This window comes from Cimex lectularius, unplaced genomic scaffold (genome assembly GCF_000648675.2).
Source record: "Cimex lectularius strain Harlan isolate CLEC.00 unplaced genomic scaffold, Clec_2.1 scaffold252, whole genome shotgun sequence".
NCBI lineage: Eukaryota > Metazoa > Arthropoda > Insecta > Hemiptera > Cimicidae > Cimex > Cimex lectularius.
Genome location: NW_019392777.1, coordinates 559,196 through 577,065, shown reverse-complemented (window position 1 = coordinate 577,065; position 17,870 = coordinate 559,196). Strand labels below are relative to the sequence as shown.

At 35.4% G+C, this 17,870-nt stretch overlaps 4 protein-coding genes across 8 annotated transcripts; 3 read left to right on the top strand and 1 right to left on the bottom strand.

Annotated features, from left to right (window-relative positions):
• Positions 1-1,792: 1,792 nt before the first annotated feature.
• LOC106673614 (protein SCO1 homolog, mitochondrial) lies at positions 1,793-3,681 on the top strand. Its single transcript, XM_014405793.2, has 5 exons — positions 1,793-2,059; positions 2,113-2,435; positions 2,620-2,983; positions 3,053-3,261; positions 3,324-3,681. The coding sequence occupies exons 2-5, from the start codon at positions 2,391-2,393 to the stop codon at positions 3,507-3,509; spliced, it is 804 nt and encodes a 267-aa protein (XP_014261279.1). The 5' UTR covers positions 1,793-2,059; positions 2,113-2,390; the 3' UTR covers positions 3,510-3,681.
• Positions 3,682-6,729: 3,048 nt separating this feature from the next.
• LOC106673603 (centromere-associated protein E-like) lies at positions 6,730-12,226 on the top strand. 3 transcript variants are annotated; one of them, XM_014405766.2, is made up of 15 exons: positions 6,730-6,929; positions 7,019-7,643; positions 7,900-8,006; positions 8,064-8,208; positions 8,504-8,844; positions 8,927-9,113; positions 9,186-9,410; positions 9,477-9,653; positions 9,721-9,816; positions 9,920-10,024; positions 10,084-10,269; positions 10,339-10,383; positions 11,839-11,901; positions 11,961-12,035; positions 12,118-12,226. In XM_014405766.2, the coding sequence occupies exons 2-15, from the start codon at positions 7,029-7,031 to the stop codon at positions 12,193-12,195; spliced, it is 2,445 nt and encodes an 814-aa protein (XP_014261252.1). In that variant the 5' UTR covers positions 6,730-6,929; positions 7,019-7,028; the 3' UTR covers positions 12,196-12,226. The 3 variants fall into 3 exon arrangements, with proteins under 3 accessions (XP_014261252.1, XP_014261253.1, XP_014261251.1); XM_014405767.2 differs by having other exon boundaries at positions 9,902-10,024; positions 11,839-11,880; XM_014405765.2 differs by having other exon boundaries at positions 9,902-10,024.
• A 362-nt stretch (positions 12,227-12,588) lies between these two features.
• On the bottom strand, positions 12,589-14,019 carry LOC106673606 (oocyte zinc finger protein XlCOF6.1-like). The gene is made up of 3 exons (XM_014405772.2): positions 13,848-14,019; positions 13,638-13,705; positions 12,589-13,574 (listed from the first exon to the last, which is right to left on the bottom strand). The coding sequence occupies exon 3, from the start codon at positions 13,552-13,554 to the stop codon at positions 12,664-12,666; it is 891 nt and encodes a 296-aa protein (XP_014261258.1). The 5' UTR covers positions 13,555-13,574; positions 13,638-13,705; positions 13,848-14,019; the 3' UTR covers positions 12,589-12,663.
• A 234-nt stretch (positions 14,020-14,253) lies between these two features.
• On the top strand, positions 14,254-17,403 carry LOC106673605 (glucoside xylosyltransferase 1). Of its 3 annotated transcripts, XR_001341401.2 has the most exons (10): positions 14,255-14,608; positions 14,677-14,951; positions 15,005-15,152; positions 15,219-15,350; positions 15,488-15,680; positions 16,044-16,193; positions 16,253-16,425; positions 16,482-16,568; positions 16,763-16,973; positions 17,041-17,403. XR_001341401.2 is itself a non-coding variant. In XM_014405770.2 (9 exons), exons 2-9 carry the CDS (start codon positions 14,773-14,775, stop codon positions 16,766-16,768), a joined length of 1,068 nt encoding a protein of 355 aa, XP_014261256.1. In that variant the 5' UTR covers positions 14,255-14,608; positions 14,677-14,772; the 3' UTR covers positions 16,769-17,023. The 3 variants fall into 3 exon arrangements, 2 of the variants coding, with proteins under 2 accessions (XP_014261254.1, XP_014261256.1); XM_014405770.2 differs by lacking the exon at positions 17,041-17,403 and having other exon boundaries at positions 16,763-17,023; XM_014405768.2 differs by lacking the exons at positions 16,763-16,973; positions 17,041-17,403 and having other exon boundaries at positions 14,254-14,608; positions 16,482-16,716.
• Positions 17,404-17,870: the final 467 nt, after the last annotated feature.

Here is a 17,870-nt window from a genome sequence, read left to right as displayed (position 1 = left end):
TAAAAGGAAAAACAAACAAGTGTGTAAGTAAATAAATAATTGTGTGAGAGTCAACGCGATGCTTCAGTCGCCTGGAGCCATTTCAAGACAGTTTTTCTTCTTTCAATTAATATAATGTTAATATTTCGAAGGAAAAAAAAAAAGAGAAACAAAAAATACCTTGGACGTTCTTTTGTACAAAAATACAAAATAAAAACATTACATTTAAAAAAAAGTGATTAAGACCTATTTATCTCATTCCTCACACTGTCGAAGATTTTCCCATCTAGCCTTACTGATTACAGTGAAACTTCCCTTAAACACACCTCTAAAAAGAAAAATTCTAATTCCCATAAATTTTTTAGCATTAAAATCTTCTATATGGCAGTCACTCCCAATAAGGATATGGATAGCTTTTTTGTGTTGAACGTGCACAGGGTAACTTACTGGGTCACGGCCATTTACACTTTAAATACACGGTTTTAGCTAACAAAGGACATTATATATGGTATTAATTTAAAAAATGTGTTCAATAAACAAAATTATGGAATTAAACCTTGTATTTTATTTTTCAAATTATTAAATTTTCCTTCAGTAAAAAACAATTCCAATAAATCTTAATGCAATTTATAATAAAAATAAAATAAATATGTAGGTTAAATACTACAAAAATGGCTATATCTCCTTTCATTTTTGAGCAGTTAGATTATTTTAAAACCAGTTTGCTGTAAATGTTTTGCAATTCTAAGGCTTTTTCTTGGACAAACTGACCAAAGTTGTATTTCACAAGTCCAGGCATGGTATCGGTCATTTCCATGTTTGTAAAATTTATCTAAATGTTCCTTTTTTTACTGAGTTTATCATTGTTAATCACTTAATAGTTCATTTTCTCATGGAGCATGGAATGGGGCATTGTACACATCTCCCGTTCTCAGTAGATTGCACATCAGTAAACATCATTCCAATTGGTGTTGTCTTAAAGGCGCCTAATGCACCTTATACTCTTGTTGCTGGTGGCAAGCAGTTCCTGCTGGTTGCGTCAAAGTGGCATTCGATGTGAAGCTAACTCCCACAAATGATTATGAATAAAGCCCTTGCCAAAACATCTTGTATTTCGTTTAGGACCTGGCGGGAACTAAAGAAAGGGTTCGGTCTTGCAGCAATGACAGTAATGCTCTGATATCCACTACCAGGCCTCCTATTGGTACTTCGAGTCTCTTGGAATTGAGCTAAAGCTTGTTCACGCCGATCGCCTCTGCGATATCCAATTGCCGGTGACCTTGATGACTCTCATAAAAATATTGCAAACTTCTGGTTCAATATAGTGCTTTTACATGGTTAAAGAGAATACAAGAGGATTGCAATGGATAAAAGACGAGAAAAGATGTTTCTTACAAAATGAGATCTTAATTGTTACCCTCCTTAAGTAAATGCGTTGTTAAAAATGAGGATAAACATTTGTTTGTTTTTGGCTTTTGTATTTTAGCCTTTTTTTTTTTTTTTAATCCAACTAACAAGAAAATATCGGTTAATTTATTATAGTTAATAGAATAAGTATAAATTACAAAAATATCTATATTCATTTTTGGGCAGTTTATTTTTATGTTGACTCGATAAATTTAGAACGAAAGTTGATTAAGAATTGTAAAAATCCTTTCATCCGCTCTACATAAACAGATCTGTTGTGGAACGACTAGAACCTAAAAAAATTATAACCATAAGTAGTAAGTACATTAACTTGGAAAGAGCACTTTTTCCACATTTCTTGTATCGAGCTGTATAAAAATCGATACACTGATCGATAACTGATAACCTTAGCTCTGTTTCCAATCCAGGCTGTCCGTTTAATTTTCTAATTTTAATTGTTAACAACAGTTTTAAAGAGAAACAAGTTTTTGTCCTTTTTTTGTTGTTTATTTAAGCACAATGTCTGTACGTGCCGTCGTGTCCAAGGATGGCGAGATTTTGGATACGGTGGAGTCGTCTTGCCAGGTCGGATTCCCAGCCCTCGCCTGTTCCATCCTCGACGTCAAGAAGAGGCTCAACGCCGTCCTGACCGGACTCATTGGCCGTGAAGACGGTACGTACCTCTTAGAAAAAAAAATTTAATTATATAAGTACGATTTATTTCAGCACTGGACGAGGAAGAGGATGAAAATGACGACGAGGAGGAAACAGAAGATGGCCGAGGTACCAAAAGGAAGAATTCCGACTAAAAATCAACCAACTTATACCATAAACAATAATATTTAAAAAAATAAATTTTTTAAGTAAAATTGAATTGTTAATATAATAACAGCAATTGAAACCTCCCACTGTTTTTTATAACCTTGCAGAGGTTATCTTACAACCCTTGCGACTTTTGTCTTATTTGATTCTTCTTACAATCTTATTAATATTTAAATTTGGAAATGTCTTCGGCCTTTTCCAGAATTTTATCCAGGACGGGATTTGTTGTGAGTTTATTATTTATTATTAAAATATTCTATTTGTCATTAATTTGTGTGATTAAACCTTTCTACTAAACCGCTCTCAAACTATTTTTGCTTATTAGAATTGTACTAGATATCATTATATTTTATGAGCTTATCTGGTTTATAACAATTATTTGTGTAATTATCTATTCGTTTATTGATTCAGAGGATGGTAAGTCGTGAATTGAGACCGGTGAGGCGAATGAGCATGCAAGATGCAAAGGCTCCAGTTGGCATGGGGCCTGTCACATGGAAATCCCTGGGGATCACCAGTGCCATAGGAGGCGGGTTGTTTTTCTACATGCTCTACCTCAAGGGCCAAAAGGAAAGAGCTATGGAGTTGGAGAGGAAGCGGCAAATTGGCAAAGCGGCCATCGGTGGGTCGTTCCAGCTCGTCGACCACACCGGCAAGATGGTGACGAATGAAGACTTCCTCGGCAAATGGCTGCTGATATACTTTGGCTTTACCCACTGTCCCGACGTGTGCCCTGAGGAGATGGAAAAGCTCGCCGAAGTAATTGATAAACTTGGTAATACGACCTTAGAGTGAATTAAATTGAAAAAATATATATTAATATTTTTTATTTATTTATTAAAAGATAATAGCAGCTATAAAGTTCCGATCCAGCCACTTTTCATATCAGTAGATCCAGATCGCGACACACCACCCTTAATCAGCAAGTACATCACAGAGTTCTCCCCTCGTTTCATCGGCCTCACTGGGACGAAAGAGCAGGTCAACGCTGTATGCAAGGCATATCGTGTGTACTTTAGCGCCGGGCCCAAGGATGTAGACAACGACTACATCGTAAGCCGCAACTGAGAGAGTTTGCTCACAAAAAAATCAAACACCGAATTTTTTTCTTTTAGGTCGATCATACAATAATAATCTACCTCGTCAATCCTGATGGTGAGTTTGTCGACTACTATGGGCAAAACAGGAATGCGCATGAGATCGCCGAGAGCATCAAGTTGAACCAGGCGAAACACGAATCACTTACAAAAAAGACCTGGCTTGCCAATCCTTTCGGGACAAGAGGGGTGCTTACGAGCTAATAGGAAGGCTTAAAATTAGTCAGAGCTTTGTAAATAAATTGAACATAACGCTCATAAATATTAATAAACATTCTCTTTTATTAACCAGGATGTATTTTGACCATGCTTTGTTGGTAATGTACTTATGATAAACGAATTAAAAATAAAGGTTGGACTTCTGATTTTTTGTAACTATAAGATTATATTATATATAATATAAACACATAAATGTCATACTGTGAGGTATTAAAGTCATTGGAAGGCGGGACAGAGAGTGCTGTGAGGTGTAGGGGAGAGGTCACAAGTACCTTTGAAACTAGAGTAGGTGTAAGGCAAGGCTGTCTGCTTTCCCCTCTTCTGTTCTTGCTGTTTATTAACGATTTACCCGAGTTTTTGGGTGATGATGTGGTTTTGATGAGTACTGAACCGATTCAACTTCAAAAGATGTTAAACAGGTTGGGAGAATACTGCCGAATGTGTAATTTGTCAGTAAATTTGAATAAAACTAAGATTATGGTGTTTAGAAATGGCGGTAGACCATCAAAGAATGAACGATGGTTTTTAAAAATGAAAGAATAGAGGTAGTAAAAGAGTACAAATATTTAGGTGTAACGTTGACTCCTCTACTTTCCTTCAATATGCATTTGGCCAATAAAACTTAGGGTTGCTAAACAAGGATTGAATATAACGTGGAACGGTCTTCTTAGTGGAGATATTCCTCTAAAAAGTAAATTTAAAGTTTTTAATTCCGTTTCTAGGGCTGTGATGTGTTATGCGTCACAAGTATGGGGCTACCATCAGTATGAAGTGGTAGAAAAACTTCTTTGTTTTTTTATTAAGAAGTTGTTTGGCGCTCCCTATTATACACTAAGTTATTTTCTTTATTTGGAATTAGGCTAAAGACGTTTGTTTGTGCATACGTAGAAGAGTCATTTAAATTATATACAGAGGGTTTTGGGTCTGAAACAAGATCGTTTGCCCTACCTCCTTGCTCAGGAGATAATAAAAAAAATTTTTTTTGGTTTAAAGAATTGGAAGTGTTGTCTTCCGGACTGAACTGTAGTTCTTGTATAAATTTTACAGATGCGAAAGATTTCAAAATTTGGGCAGTACAATTATTGCAGGCAGTAGAAACTCATAAAGGAGAATGTTTAAGAAAAGTGCTATGTTCTACATACCATTTAATATACAAGAAATTGAACTTCGATCTTGGGGACAACAATTACTTGTATAAGGAATACAACTGGAATTTGATCAAGGTTGTTTTTCGCGCGAGAGGTCAATTATTATATTTAAATTTTAAGCCTTGGCTGGAGGAAAGAGACCAAGCATGCTATATATGTAAACTAAAAATGACGGAAGATTTGTTTCATTTTTTGGCAGTTTGTCCAACTTTGGAGAATGTTAGGTTAATTTGGTTCCACAGATGTCGTTTGACATTCCGTGAGTATATAGAACTGTTAAATGGGAAATATTGGTTTAGTTTGTATAGATATATTGTAGATACGCTGAATTGCAGAGATAATTTTATGTTAAGTTTATAATTTGTAAGTTAATTTAAGTTTTATTTGAATGGAAATATGTAAGGGTCAACTGGCGGACGACTAGATCATGCCATTACAAGTATTATTTTGTAAAAAAAATGTAATATTTTGTTTTCTTTTCTAAATATACTTTTATATTTAAAAAAATGTCATATTGTTAATCTAAATTATGTCATATAAACCATTTGACATTGAAAGTTAAAATTCAAGAGGACCCTTGGCTAAAATTTTTTTTTCTTTGTTTCAGTTCCTTAATTTATTTATTAAACATTAAAACTATACTGCCAGATTTCCTCTTGTGGCCTAGGGAGAGGATGCGACCATCTTGGTCTGCCTATTCTAAAAATAGATCAACAAGCAAACTAATATACTAAAGTACAAATTAAAAATAAATAAAACTCATTTGACTCACCTGGAACAGCTGCCTAAGTATCATCTAACTTCCAACATATTAAAACAAACCACTTTGTCTACATTTTTTATTTATTTTCTTTAACTTTAAAACGTTTGATAAATTTACTTTTGGTAGATAATAATAAATAAATAAACAAATATTAGAATGATTTAGTCAAAGATGGACGTCCTATTTCAATTTTTTAACCTAATGTCACACCGAAAAATGCTTTTGCATTATGTACTAACTAACCATTGTCAAATCACATTTTGTACTAATAAAATTTAAAAAATATAGTTAATACAATAATTAAATTTTTGTATTAATTATAATGTGTAGAATGATTAAAAATAAACTTTTCACACCAATCAAGAAGAAATGAACTACCAAAAACATCCCTCTTTACATTTTAACCAAACTATGATTTTATTTTTATAATTCATCTATTATTCTCTAGGAACATAAAAAGACATATCTATGCCCATTTAATTCATAAATTGATTTTGACTCACCTTCATTTACGATGGCTGCCACTGTTGTCTTGTTCTTTAATAAGTTTTCTATTTGTTCTGGCCAAGAAACAATTTTGATTAAAATATATTTTTGTTTTATTGTATTTTGTTAAGAAAATAAAATGTTCACTACATTTATCATAATTTAAATAATTATATTGATTAAAATAAATAATAAAATTAAACAGACTTGTATATTCATGTTGGCGGTGGCCAGTCTTCCACGTTTTCGGTGGTACAAATCACAAGATTCGTTGCGACTTTTTCTATTGTTTTTTCTTTAACTTAATTGAAAATAAACATTTTTTCTGTTATTTGTATAGTTTAGATTAAATTTTATAGTATAGACTGATTATAAAGACTTGGAAATTGTTTATTTGCGGCCAGTTGTAACAGGTAAGATAAAACCACACACCGGAAAGAACACAAGCTCTTTTCAGTTTCTCTTTAATACCATTTTTTCTGTTATTATTTATAATTATTATAGATTATAAATTTGTACGGTGGTTTTATTGAAGATTCTTGAGTGTAATAATAAAAAAAGAGGTAAATGGCTATAAAAATTAGCCTTTCATTAATAAGTTATTGAAAACAACAAATAACAAACAAGAAAGAGTTATAGTTTTATATTTATATTAATATTTTTAATCATTTTTAATGTATATCAAATTGATGTAATATAAATATTTTATGATTTTTTTAAGTTGAAAGAAAAGGAAAAAAGCAAAAAAAAAAAAATTCCCGCCCTTTCCCTCCAGAACAGGTGATTAAAAATGGCCATATGTTTTACAATTTATTTTTACCCCCTCCCCATTCGAGAAAAAACTCCATTTCCCGCGTTCGCATATTCATCTTTTGCGCAATTTTTCAGCAAACCGCCAGTCAAAATTTCAACCGGCTTTAGTAAAACTAGAAAAAAGTATAAATATAAAAGTCAAACTCTCCAAGAAACAGGAATATAATTTGTTACATTCGAGGGAAAATTATAAGAGTAAGAGAACTAAGTTTGCTAACAAGAAAACCCTCTTTTTGATGTCGAGAGATTTAATTTTTTATACATATTTTTGTTTTTTTAATTAGAAGTAAGATTATGTATGAAGAAGAGGACCATATAAACAGCAGTATGTCGGATACTCTTTCGACGCTGCAATCTTCACTTGAGAGTATAGAGCAGAGGATAAAGGCGAAGATGGGCGAGGCAAGATCGCTCGCACAGGTGACGGCGAAACAGCTTGACAACATGCGAGACCTTCAGGGAAAGTGCGAAGCGGAACTGCACGCCCTCGAGAACCTGCCGAAGGCGAAGCAAGCCGCCATGGAGAGGTATAATGAGGGTTGCGAACAGCTTTCGAACCTTCAGGCGAAACAGATTGAAATAAATGATGTCCTTGACCGATCTATGCATGCATACGACTCCAACTACATGTTGGTCGAAAATGTCAAAGGAGGGTTCGAAGAGCGAGCTGAATACAACCAGAAGTGCAGGATCGCTTTTAACAAAGACGTTGAGGACATGGAGGCAGTATGTTGCGCTACGAATGCTATGCTGAAACAGAACTTCTCCGAAAAGAAAACACTTCTTGCCGGGCTTAAGGATGCTGACAGTAGTGATGATGAATCACTATGTGAGGAGATTAAAATGTTCGACATGCAGATTGGAAAGTCCTCCTGCAAGCTAGAAAACCTTGAAAGGACACTTTCCGAGGTAATTTTTCTTTCTGTAGGTAAATTATTTCACTAAAGCATAAATACTTCCTACGGCATGTAGGATGATGAACCTGTAATTTGATACTCGCTGATCTGACTATACTCCCTGGGTTGTGTAGTAACATCAAAAACCAGCACATGTAGACAGAAAAAAATTATTTAAAATTTTGACCAAATTCGCAGGCCTTATACTATTTCCTTTTTCGGGTTCTACTTTTAAAACATACGTTATATAATAGACTTATAAATTATAGATGAAGAAACAATGGGAAACTACGAAAATGAAAAGCGAGAGCATAAAATCGGCGATGGATGAGGAGAACGCCAGGTTCGCCCTCAACCTCGAAGAGTGGAACATCACGTAAGATCATGTTCAAAAAATTCAATACATCGTCGTTTAATGGTATGCTTATTTTAGGTGGAAAAAGGAAGACGAGAAGCTCAAGGAGATTAACCGTGAACTGGAGGAGAAGCTCACGTCAATCGACCAGCTCAAATCGACGAGGAATAACATCACGAACCGTCTTGCCACCGAGAGGAGGCTTTTCTCATCGCTTCAGCAGGTTTAACTAACAAAATTCTTTCTCGAGCACATTCGGGAGATTATTAATAAAATTCTATTTTTTATTCCTGAAGGTTTCTTATGCCTTTTATTAAGTTTGTCTTTTAGATTTTAAACTCTTTATGTAAATTTTCACTGTGTCATGTATGAACAATGATTTTTAAATGAAATACTTTCAAGGAAAACTATTCACAGACAAAACAAAACTTGTCCTTGAGTCCTTGACCGGAAAATTTCCCGTCTCGTATTTCAGTTAAAAATATATAAAAAATCTTTTGGATGTTGTTATTTTGAAGGAATTGAACTATTTGAAATCGGAGGAGACCAGGCTGAAAGAGGAGTTTGGGAAGATAGCCAGGGTCAAGAGCGACCTGGCCGAGACGAGCGTATTCTTGGATGAGAAAAAGACGCTCATCGATGAGCTCAAGACAGAACGAGCCGCCACTGTCGACAACTTCAATTCCCTCTGTGAAGAAGAGTCGAGATTGTCGGCAAGACTCTCAAAATGCAGGGCTGCAATTTCCATGAAGAAAACAGACTTGGAACGACTCCAACTCGAAATGGGAGACCTTGAAGGATTAATATCCAAGAAGGCAGAAGGGGTTGAAGATTTGAAAAGACGCACAAATGAAAGAAGGTACCAATAATAATAATAATTATAACAATATGTTCCTTTTTCCCTAATATTTATTTTCTGTGTTTCAATCAATAAAATTTAGAAATTTAATTTCACAAAATCAAGCTAGTTTAAAGAAAAAGATCGCTGAGCAACAGTTATTAATATATAATAATAACAATACAACTACCTCTAAGGAAAAATTGATTAAAGAATTAATAAAAGAGTTAAAATTGTTGAAAATTGATTTTGTAAAGAAAGAAAAGAGTGTTAATAGATCATCAGAAGAGGTACTTCATTACATCAAAACACTTTGCAACTTTTTTTAAATTTTGAATTTATTTTTGTTTTCCTTTTGTCAGCTTCGTAAGATTGAAATTCAAGCAGAAAAGCAAAAGTGTGTTCAAATCGAAATCGATATGTACTATGAAATTTACAATAAGAAAATGGATGAAAAAGTCGAACTCGAAAAGGAAATTGTTGCCGTCAAGGGACTGAAAAATGAAATTGAAAGGAAAAGGAAACTCATTGAATGCATCAGCGAGGAGAAGCAGAAGATCGTACAGCTCAACAATGACCTTCTACAAGTTAGATAATTTTTCCTATTTGTGTTTTAAAAATACAATTGAAACCATTATTCAAATCTGATGCAGGAGGAAATAACGAGACTGCACAACCTGAAAGATGAGCTGACGGTCAAAATCGAACGCCAGAAGGAGAACATAAGCGTTTCTCAGTATGAGTTCTTTTCGGTGAGGTCTGAGCTCAAAGACATCAAGCAGGACTTGTCCATTGTGAACGCAATCACAGACCTTGCTTCATGTGAAAATGTAGTAACATTTATTTTTTAAAAAAATTTAAAAAATGATTAAAAAATTATACTTATTCTTTTTAAAGAGCCTTTTCAAGTCATTCCTTTACTGGGCACAAACAACAGCAGGAATCGTGAAACAAACCAAACCCAGCTCGTCACAGTCGACGACGAAATCACAGGTAAATCAGTGATTTTTTCAGTTAAATTCAGTATATTTTTGTAAATTCTCTAGTTCCCGAATGATTGTAAATTGTTTGTAATCAGCTTAAAATTAATTTTCAGACATCGTTGCCTTCAAAATATGTTGAGCAAGTGAGCACTGTCGATGAGGTGCTCGACATGGAGCTTGACGATGATGAGGACCCCAGCATCCTCCTTCCTAGTCCGGTAAGTAGATCGATACCATTTAATTTTTTGGACATAACGATTGCTGTTGCGACAAACAGCAGCCTGTGGTGAAGAAGTTCGCCTCGCAACAGCCCGTGTCGAGCTGCATGAGCAACTCGCCCATTACGCACAAGTCGGAAATAAAGACATACAAGTTTTTCACAAGTCGGTCGAACAACCGAGGCGAACTTGGGTCAAACTATAAAGAAGAAGATATGGAGCTGGACAGCAGCCAGCAGACAAAAGTATTTTAAATAAATCAATTTAAAAATAATATTTATAAATTAATAAATATGTATAATTTTTTCCTTCAGGACAAATTTACAGAAAGCCTAGCATTAAAATCAGCACTTAAAACAGTTGAGTAATTTATTTCTATATATTTTTTTATATATTAAGTCTGATTGTGTACATAATGCATGTTAAAGAGAACGATAGGAAAAGGATGAATGAGAAAGTGAAAGATTGTGGAAATTGTGAAAATGTTTTAAATTGACCTTATTAGTTTTTGTGAGTGAATATGTGACAGAATGAATGTGAATGTTAGGTCGGGAGGGCTTTCATTTTCGTAAAAGATTGCGTGTTAAGTGTCAAGAAAAATACAGAAAGCGTACATGTGAATATCAAAGTAACGATGATTGTTAGAGACTGAAAGTGAGGTAGATACAGTGATTGTGAGGGACTGCTTGTAATTAAGAGGGGGCATGGTGACACAATGACAGTGGGTTTGAATGTGAATGAAAGTAGTAAATTTTGAATAACCAAGTAACAATGATTGTGAAAAACTGAAAGTGAGGTAGAGGCAGTGAATGCCAGTGTGTCCGAATGTGAATGAGAGGAATAAATTAGGAATGTTGAAGTGACAATGATTGTGAGAGAAAGTAAAAAAGAAGCAATGGTGAGAAAATGACAATGCGACCAAATGTGAATGAGAGGCGTAAATTTTCAATAACCGAGTAAGAATGATTGTGAGAGACTGCAAGTGAGATAGAGCAGTGAATGGTAGTGCGACCGAATGTGAATGAGAGGAATAAATTAGGAATGTTGAAGTGACAATGATTCTGAGAGACTGTGTGAAAGTAAGAAAGAGGCAATGGTGACACAATGACAGTGGGTTCGAATGTGAACGAAATGAGTAAATTGTGAATGACCGAGTAACAATGATTGTGAGAAACTGAAAGTGAGATAGAAGTAGTGAATGTCAGTGCGACTGAATGTAACTGAGAAGAAATCGTGAATGTCAAAGTGACAACGGTTGTGAGATTGTGGAAGCGTGACAGTTATGTCAGCCTGACTGAATGCGAATGAAAGTAGTAAATAGTGAATGCCCGAGTAACAATGATTGTGAGAGACTGCAAGTGAGATAGAGCAGTGAATGTTAGTGCGACCGAATGTGAATGAGAGGAATAAATTAGGAATGTTGAAGTGACAATGATTCTGAGAGACTGTGTGAAAGTAAGAAAGAGGCAATGGTGACACAATGACAGTGGGTTCGAATGTGAACGAAATGAGTAAATTGTGAATGACCGAGTAGCAATGATTGTGAGAGACTGAAAGTGAGATAGAAGTAGTGAATGTCAGTGCAACTGAATGTAACTGAGAGGAGAAGTCGTGAATGTCAAAGTGACAATGGTTGTGAGATTGTGGAAGAGTGGCAATTGTCAGCCTGACCGAATATGAATGATAGGAGTAAATTGTGAATGTTTAAGTGAAAACGATGTGGTAAAGATGTTGTAGGTAGTGAATGAGAATAAATGTCATTTTTTTATTCCGAATTATTTTATATCCGACTTATTTTTGTATTTAAATTATAGACGAGCCCGTTTTCCTTTCTGCAATCTGAAGCCGACAGTTCGTTAAGTTTCACACCCGACAAAGTATTACGAAGGGGGTAGATTATATAATTGATAAATTATTATTTTTTTTACATAATCAGGTAACTGAAACGCGACGGAAACCCAGGTCAAGCCAGGCGACGCAGAACCAGCCGTCGAAACCGAAGGCAAAAAGGGTGAGCAGGACTGCAACACTCTAATGGCAGAAATGGTTTGTCTGATTAATTTATTTAAAAAATTAAATCCTTTCCAATCCAGGTTAGATTTACAAAACGGAACCAGGCCGAGAGGGTCAAGTCGCTTATAGATTTTATCTACGAGGACAGCAAGAAATGATTACTTATTTTCAATTTTTATGTATATATAGTTGCATATATAATTAATTAATATAATTGATAGTTTTTGTTCATATAGTTTCGTTTCGTTTGAAAAAAATAAAAATCAGCTTACTGTTTGTGATTTTTACCTAGAAAACTCCCTATCAGCATCGTGATGATTATTACATCACAGATGGGATTTTTATCCTTTTTCAGGTCGACGAATTGTCTTTGCAACAAATTTCAAGACTGAGTAAGTTTATAACTTTTTATTGTTATTATTTCATGAGGCTGATTTTGTTTGTTTTTCTAACAGGTGTTCTCTTCCCTGTCAGTACGCATCCTGAATATGTACTTTATTATAAGTAAGAGTATCCAAATTTGTCCAATGTTATCCGATAAAAAAATTGTATAGGCATAAGAAAAATATTTTTTATTAAGTTTTAACATATACAATTTTTTGTCTTGTTTAACAATAGGATAGGTGTTATTTTTGAGTAAGATTTTCTTTTTTACACCCTTCCAGAAGGTGCTTTTTCATATACTTTTGTGTGAGGCATTTGTAATCGCACTGACCACATGTAAAAGGCTTACGTTGTGCGTGTGTGAGCATGTGTTGCTTCAGGTGGCACTGACGGGCACACGTGTAGTCGCATAGAACGCAGCAGAACGGCTTCTCCCCTGTATGAGTGAGCGAGTGGCGTTTCAGGTCGCCCTTGGAGCCACACCTTCGATCGCAGACAGGACAGACAAACGGCCTCTCTCCTGTGTGTGTGCGCATGTGTTGTTTCAAGCTTGTGAGCTGTGTGCCGGCGAAGTCGCACAAGTTGCAAGAGAACGGCTTCTCGCCCGTGTGTGTACGCTCGTGTTGTTTCAGATGCGAACGCCTAGCACAGGCATAATCACAGAGCCTGCATGCATACGGCTTCTCCCCCGTGTGCATTCGCTCGTGCTCTTTGAGGTGGAACTTGCGCGTACAGCTGAAATCGCAGAAACTGCAAGAAAACGGCTTCTCCCCCGTGTGAGTCAATACATGCCTCTTGATTTCATTTTTGTATGAACAGCTGTAATCGCACTCACTGCACGAAAACGGCCTCGTGCCATCATGAATTTGCATGTGCCTTTTAAGCTGGTACGGCAGCAGGCATTTATAACCGCACAATTCGCAGGAAAATGGTTTGTCACCTACGTGCAGGTGGACATGCCTCTTCAACAGGTACGAATGCGAACATCTGTAATCGCAAAAACTGCAGGAAAACGGTTTTGGTTTCGTCTCAGGCTTATCACCAGACTGACATGTGCATACAGGACCGCAACGGCTACATGATGTTTCGCTTGTTTCTGCAGCGCCGTCCAAAGAACACGATGTCTCGTCCATCTCAATGCATCATATCACACCTACAACGAAAACATCCAACCAGGTAAATATAAAATAATACAAATCTACAAAATAAAAATTACCTGCAGGACAGACTGATCTGACATACTATCAGAAACTGTCAACTGTCCAGTTGTTTTGCAGTTGCTCGCTAGAATACAGAAACCAGTCAATAGTAATAACAAAAACATTATTTCATTTTTTAAATTTGTTTGTGCTTTGAACAATGCTCATATTTTTATTATTTATTAAATAAGTTAAACAATTAACCATATTGTTTATCGTTAACTTACAGTTATCAACGAGGAGGTTGCAATTAGGTTATAAGACTTGTCAAAGAAAGCTGTCCTACTGTAGCCCAGAAAATACATGTTGCTGGTTGACATATTCAAGCCTGGAAATAATTATAATTATAAAAAATTTTAGTTAACTATTTCTTTTATAATAGGTAAATAATTTAAGAATAATGTAAATTTGTAATAAAAATAAGATTTCAAATGGGCGGAGGTTGCAGGCAGGTTTTTCAAACTATTTGAGGATTCAGAACAACAGAAAACACTGTTTGAAACAGTTGCTGACCGAATAATCTGTTGATTATGTACAATTTTTTGTTAAGATTAAAAAAAAATTGAATTTATTTTTTATGGCAAACATCGGTGACAGACGTTTAAATAGTTAAGGTGGAGGTTGCAAACAGGTTTTCCAAGTAATAACTAGTAGTCTAGTACATACTACAAAAACCCTAGTTTTGAAATGCTAATGCAAATACGTAGCGATTTACATTTAGAAGCTTTTATCATTGTTAAATAATTTAAATGTAAATCTACATATCAAAATAATTATTTACTTAATGAAAAGTAAATATTTTTCTTAAGAAGAAAGCATCAATGCTGATTAGATTAACAAGTCACTGATCTTAAAAATTTTGTTTTTATATTGAACGTGTTAATTTAAGAAATATATATTATGATTGTAAACTTGTGATGTTATCAAAGGGAAGGTGCAAACAGGCTTCCCTCAGTCAAGGTTGTGTGTACAAAGTGAAAGGCTCCAAGTGAGTTATGTTTTTTCCTTTTTAGACATGATTTTTGTTTTTTAAATATATTTTTTCGATATAAAAAGCGAGACAGTAAGGACCCTGATGGGACCCCGATCTTCGGACCCGACTGAAAGACATGCGTCCCGTCGGGAAGCGGTCGGCGGGTTAAAAACCTTGTCATGTCAACTGACGGTATGAAGCTTGTGTATAGGGTCGCTTTGTTCGCCTTCGCCCTCGTCGTCTGCTACACGCTGATGATGACGGGCGGACTTAACGATCTTGTGTCGACTGGTGTCTACAGAGAGATTCGACTCGAGCAGATGACAGACCGGCTCACCCCGTCCAGCAAGCATGAGAAGTATGTCAGAAATATTCTATAATTATTGTTCATAATGTATTATTTTGAAACAGATCCGTCGTTCTGACAGTCGTTGTCTGCGGTGACAGGGTCCAGGAGACTCTCGTCATGCTCAAATCGGCCATCATATTCTCACAGGACTCTCTAAAGAAGATCATCGTTATCACAGAGACTGGTCTGTTCTCAAGATTTCACGAAAAGGTAATTTCTCAATTGTTCTTTGATTTGATTTAGATGATGATAGTTTTGTACTTTTACATTCTTCAGTTGTCAGAGTGGAAGGAGATTGCCAACGCGTCGTTTACATTTGAAACGAGAGTGATATCGTTTCCAAAAAACGAGAGCGAGAAGTGGCGAACGTTATTCAAGCCTTGTGCCGCCCAGAGGCTTTTCCTTCCGGTATGTTTGAATGGTGTCGGACAGTCAGTTTTGTTCTAATCACCGTCTTATGGGGTACGGGCCTACCCAGGCTTTTAACCCCTCGGGTCCTGGTCGCCCGCCCTGCGTAATATATAATGACCATCTTACATTTTCAGAACCTCCTTACCGACACAGATTCAATCCTGTACGTCGACACTGATGTCCTTTTCCTGAGCCCTCTTGAAAACGTATGGGCGCATTTCCAATCGATGAACTCCACCCAGTTCTCAGCCTTGGCACCTGAGCATGAAGACCCGCATACCGGATGGTACAATAGGTTCGCGAAACATCCTTTCTACGGAAAACTCGGTGAGGGAAATTTATTTATTTAACTTTTAGTCTTGGAAGTATTAAATGTCAACTTTTTTTTTGCCATTTTTGAATTGAATAGTTAAATCCTTTGAGCTTTCTGTTCTTCCAGTTATGTATATAGATTAGATTATATAAGAGCCGGTCTCTTTACATCCCTATCCTATACGACTATGTATAGCAATAGGGATCTCTTTGTATTCAGTCCTCACCTTTTCCCATAAAGGTGTTTGTATCTGTCAATGGCAAAAGAGTAGTATTTTAATTGATAACCCTCTCAAGTCAAGAGAAAGAACACGAACACTTTTTCTCAAAACTATCATTTATTTATTTTATTAATTATTTATTTATATGTTAATGCAGGTGTAAATTCGGGTGTGATGCTGATGAATCTTACAAGGATGCGTGCTTTCAACTGGAACCAGTATTTATTGCCAATACTGAAACAATACAAATATATGATCACATGGGGAGACCAAGACATCATCAACATTATCTTCCATTTTCACCCAGGTAAAATTCACGCACAAAAAAAACGTGCGTTTTACTAATTTATTATTTTCTTTCAACAGAAAGGTTGTACATATACGATTGCACGTACAACTACAGGTCGGACCACTGCATGTATATGAGCGTGTGCAAGTCAGCAGAGAGGGAAGGCGTCCGTGTACTCCATGGATCCCGCGGTACATTCCACTCGAGCAAACAGCCGGCATTTCAGGCCGTCTTCCGTGCGTTCCAAGAGGTAATAAAAAAAACAAAAAACATTACATTCCGAGTTTAACCCCCCTGGTATTGCAGTTTCAGTTAGGCAGTGACCCGTACCAGCACCTCCTTTTACCTATGGAGGCTTACTTGAAACAGAGCACAAAGTCCAACTGTGACAAGGTGAGCTCGATTTTTCTGAAGCAGATCAAAGAGTTCGTCGGTGACAGGGATTACATAAGCTGACTTTTCAAAACGACACGATGAAAATGTCTGATCGCACATGGTTTTAAACCGCTTACCAATATATATTTTATATTACATATGTAAATAATAAAATTTTTATTTAAACTTTATAAATGTTATTTGCGTTTCAGACTTAAAACATCAATGTCATTGTAAAGCAACAGTTTATAGAAAAACAGCCAAAATAATATGAGCTTATGGCAATATAACGGGACCTCATAATAAAATAACAGGATATTCCACCAGAAAGGAGCTTATATTTCCATAATAAGAGATTTCAACAAATATTAAGCAGGAATTATATTATAGCCAAATAATACTCATAATAAAACACTTAGCAATGTAACTAAATAATCGTGCTGTGAAATAAAGTGAGTTTGTCGGCAAAGTAACAGGATCCTTTCCACAGGGATGAGATCTTCGAGTGGAGTTCATATTAAAATGGCAGATGTTTTTCTGTTGAGATGAGACGTTACAAGTTAGTGGTTTATAGTAAGCAGTCCGCAAAATTGAGTTCGTAGTTTGTAATAAAATAACAGGACTTTATAGCAAGGTAATGTGATTTTATTTATAATTAGAAGGAGCCTGCATAGATTGTTGGTAAAGGAAGAGGGCTTATAGAAGAGCTCGGAATAAAATAATGGACCAATGCAACGTTGATTTTTAAAAACTGTTCATTTATGCTACAATTCACAAATTACAAATTTAAAAATTAAAAACCAGTAATCTTTAACTTCTTTATCATGGGCTAAATTTCTTGCTATGTACCAAAATTGACATGGAAATAATAAACAGTTATAAATTATATACATAATAATTAAAATCAAACAAGCAGGAGGTAATACAGTTTTCTTTTGTTGCCATGGCTGCTTTGTGCAAATTTGAACGGATTTCTCATTTTGCCAGAAAAAATTACAAATTGAAACGAAAATAAAGGAAATTTGTAAGCTCCTTCCAGTTGCGATAGCTACCAGTACAAAAATAAAGTTTTATTGAAATAAAATGGTAATTTAGACCACAATTAACAAAAAAACTCATATATAGTTATGTAGGTAATAAATGAAATTGAACAAATAGGAATTATTATACAGTTTACATCAGTCACCATGGCCTCAGGTGTAAATTTTTTTTTCCTCTAATTTTGAACAAATTTTATCTATGAAAACATGAATTTATGCCACAGTTAACATAAAAACCATAACAGTTATAAATTAACTCGCTAATAATTAAAATAGAAGA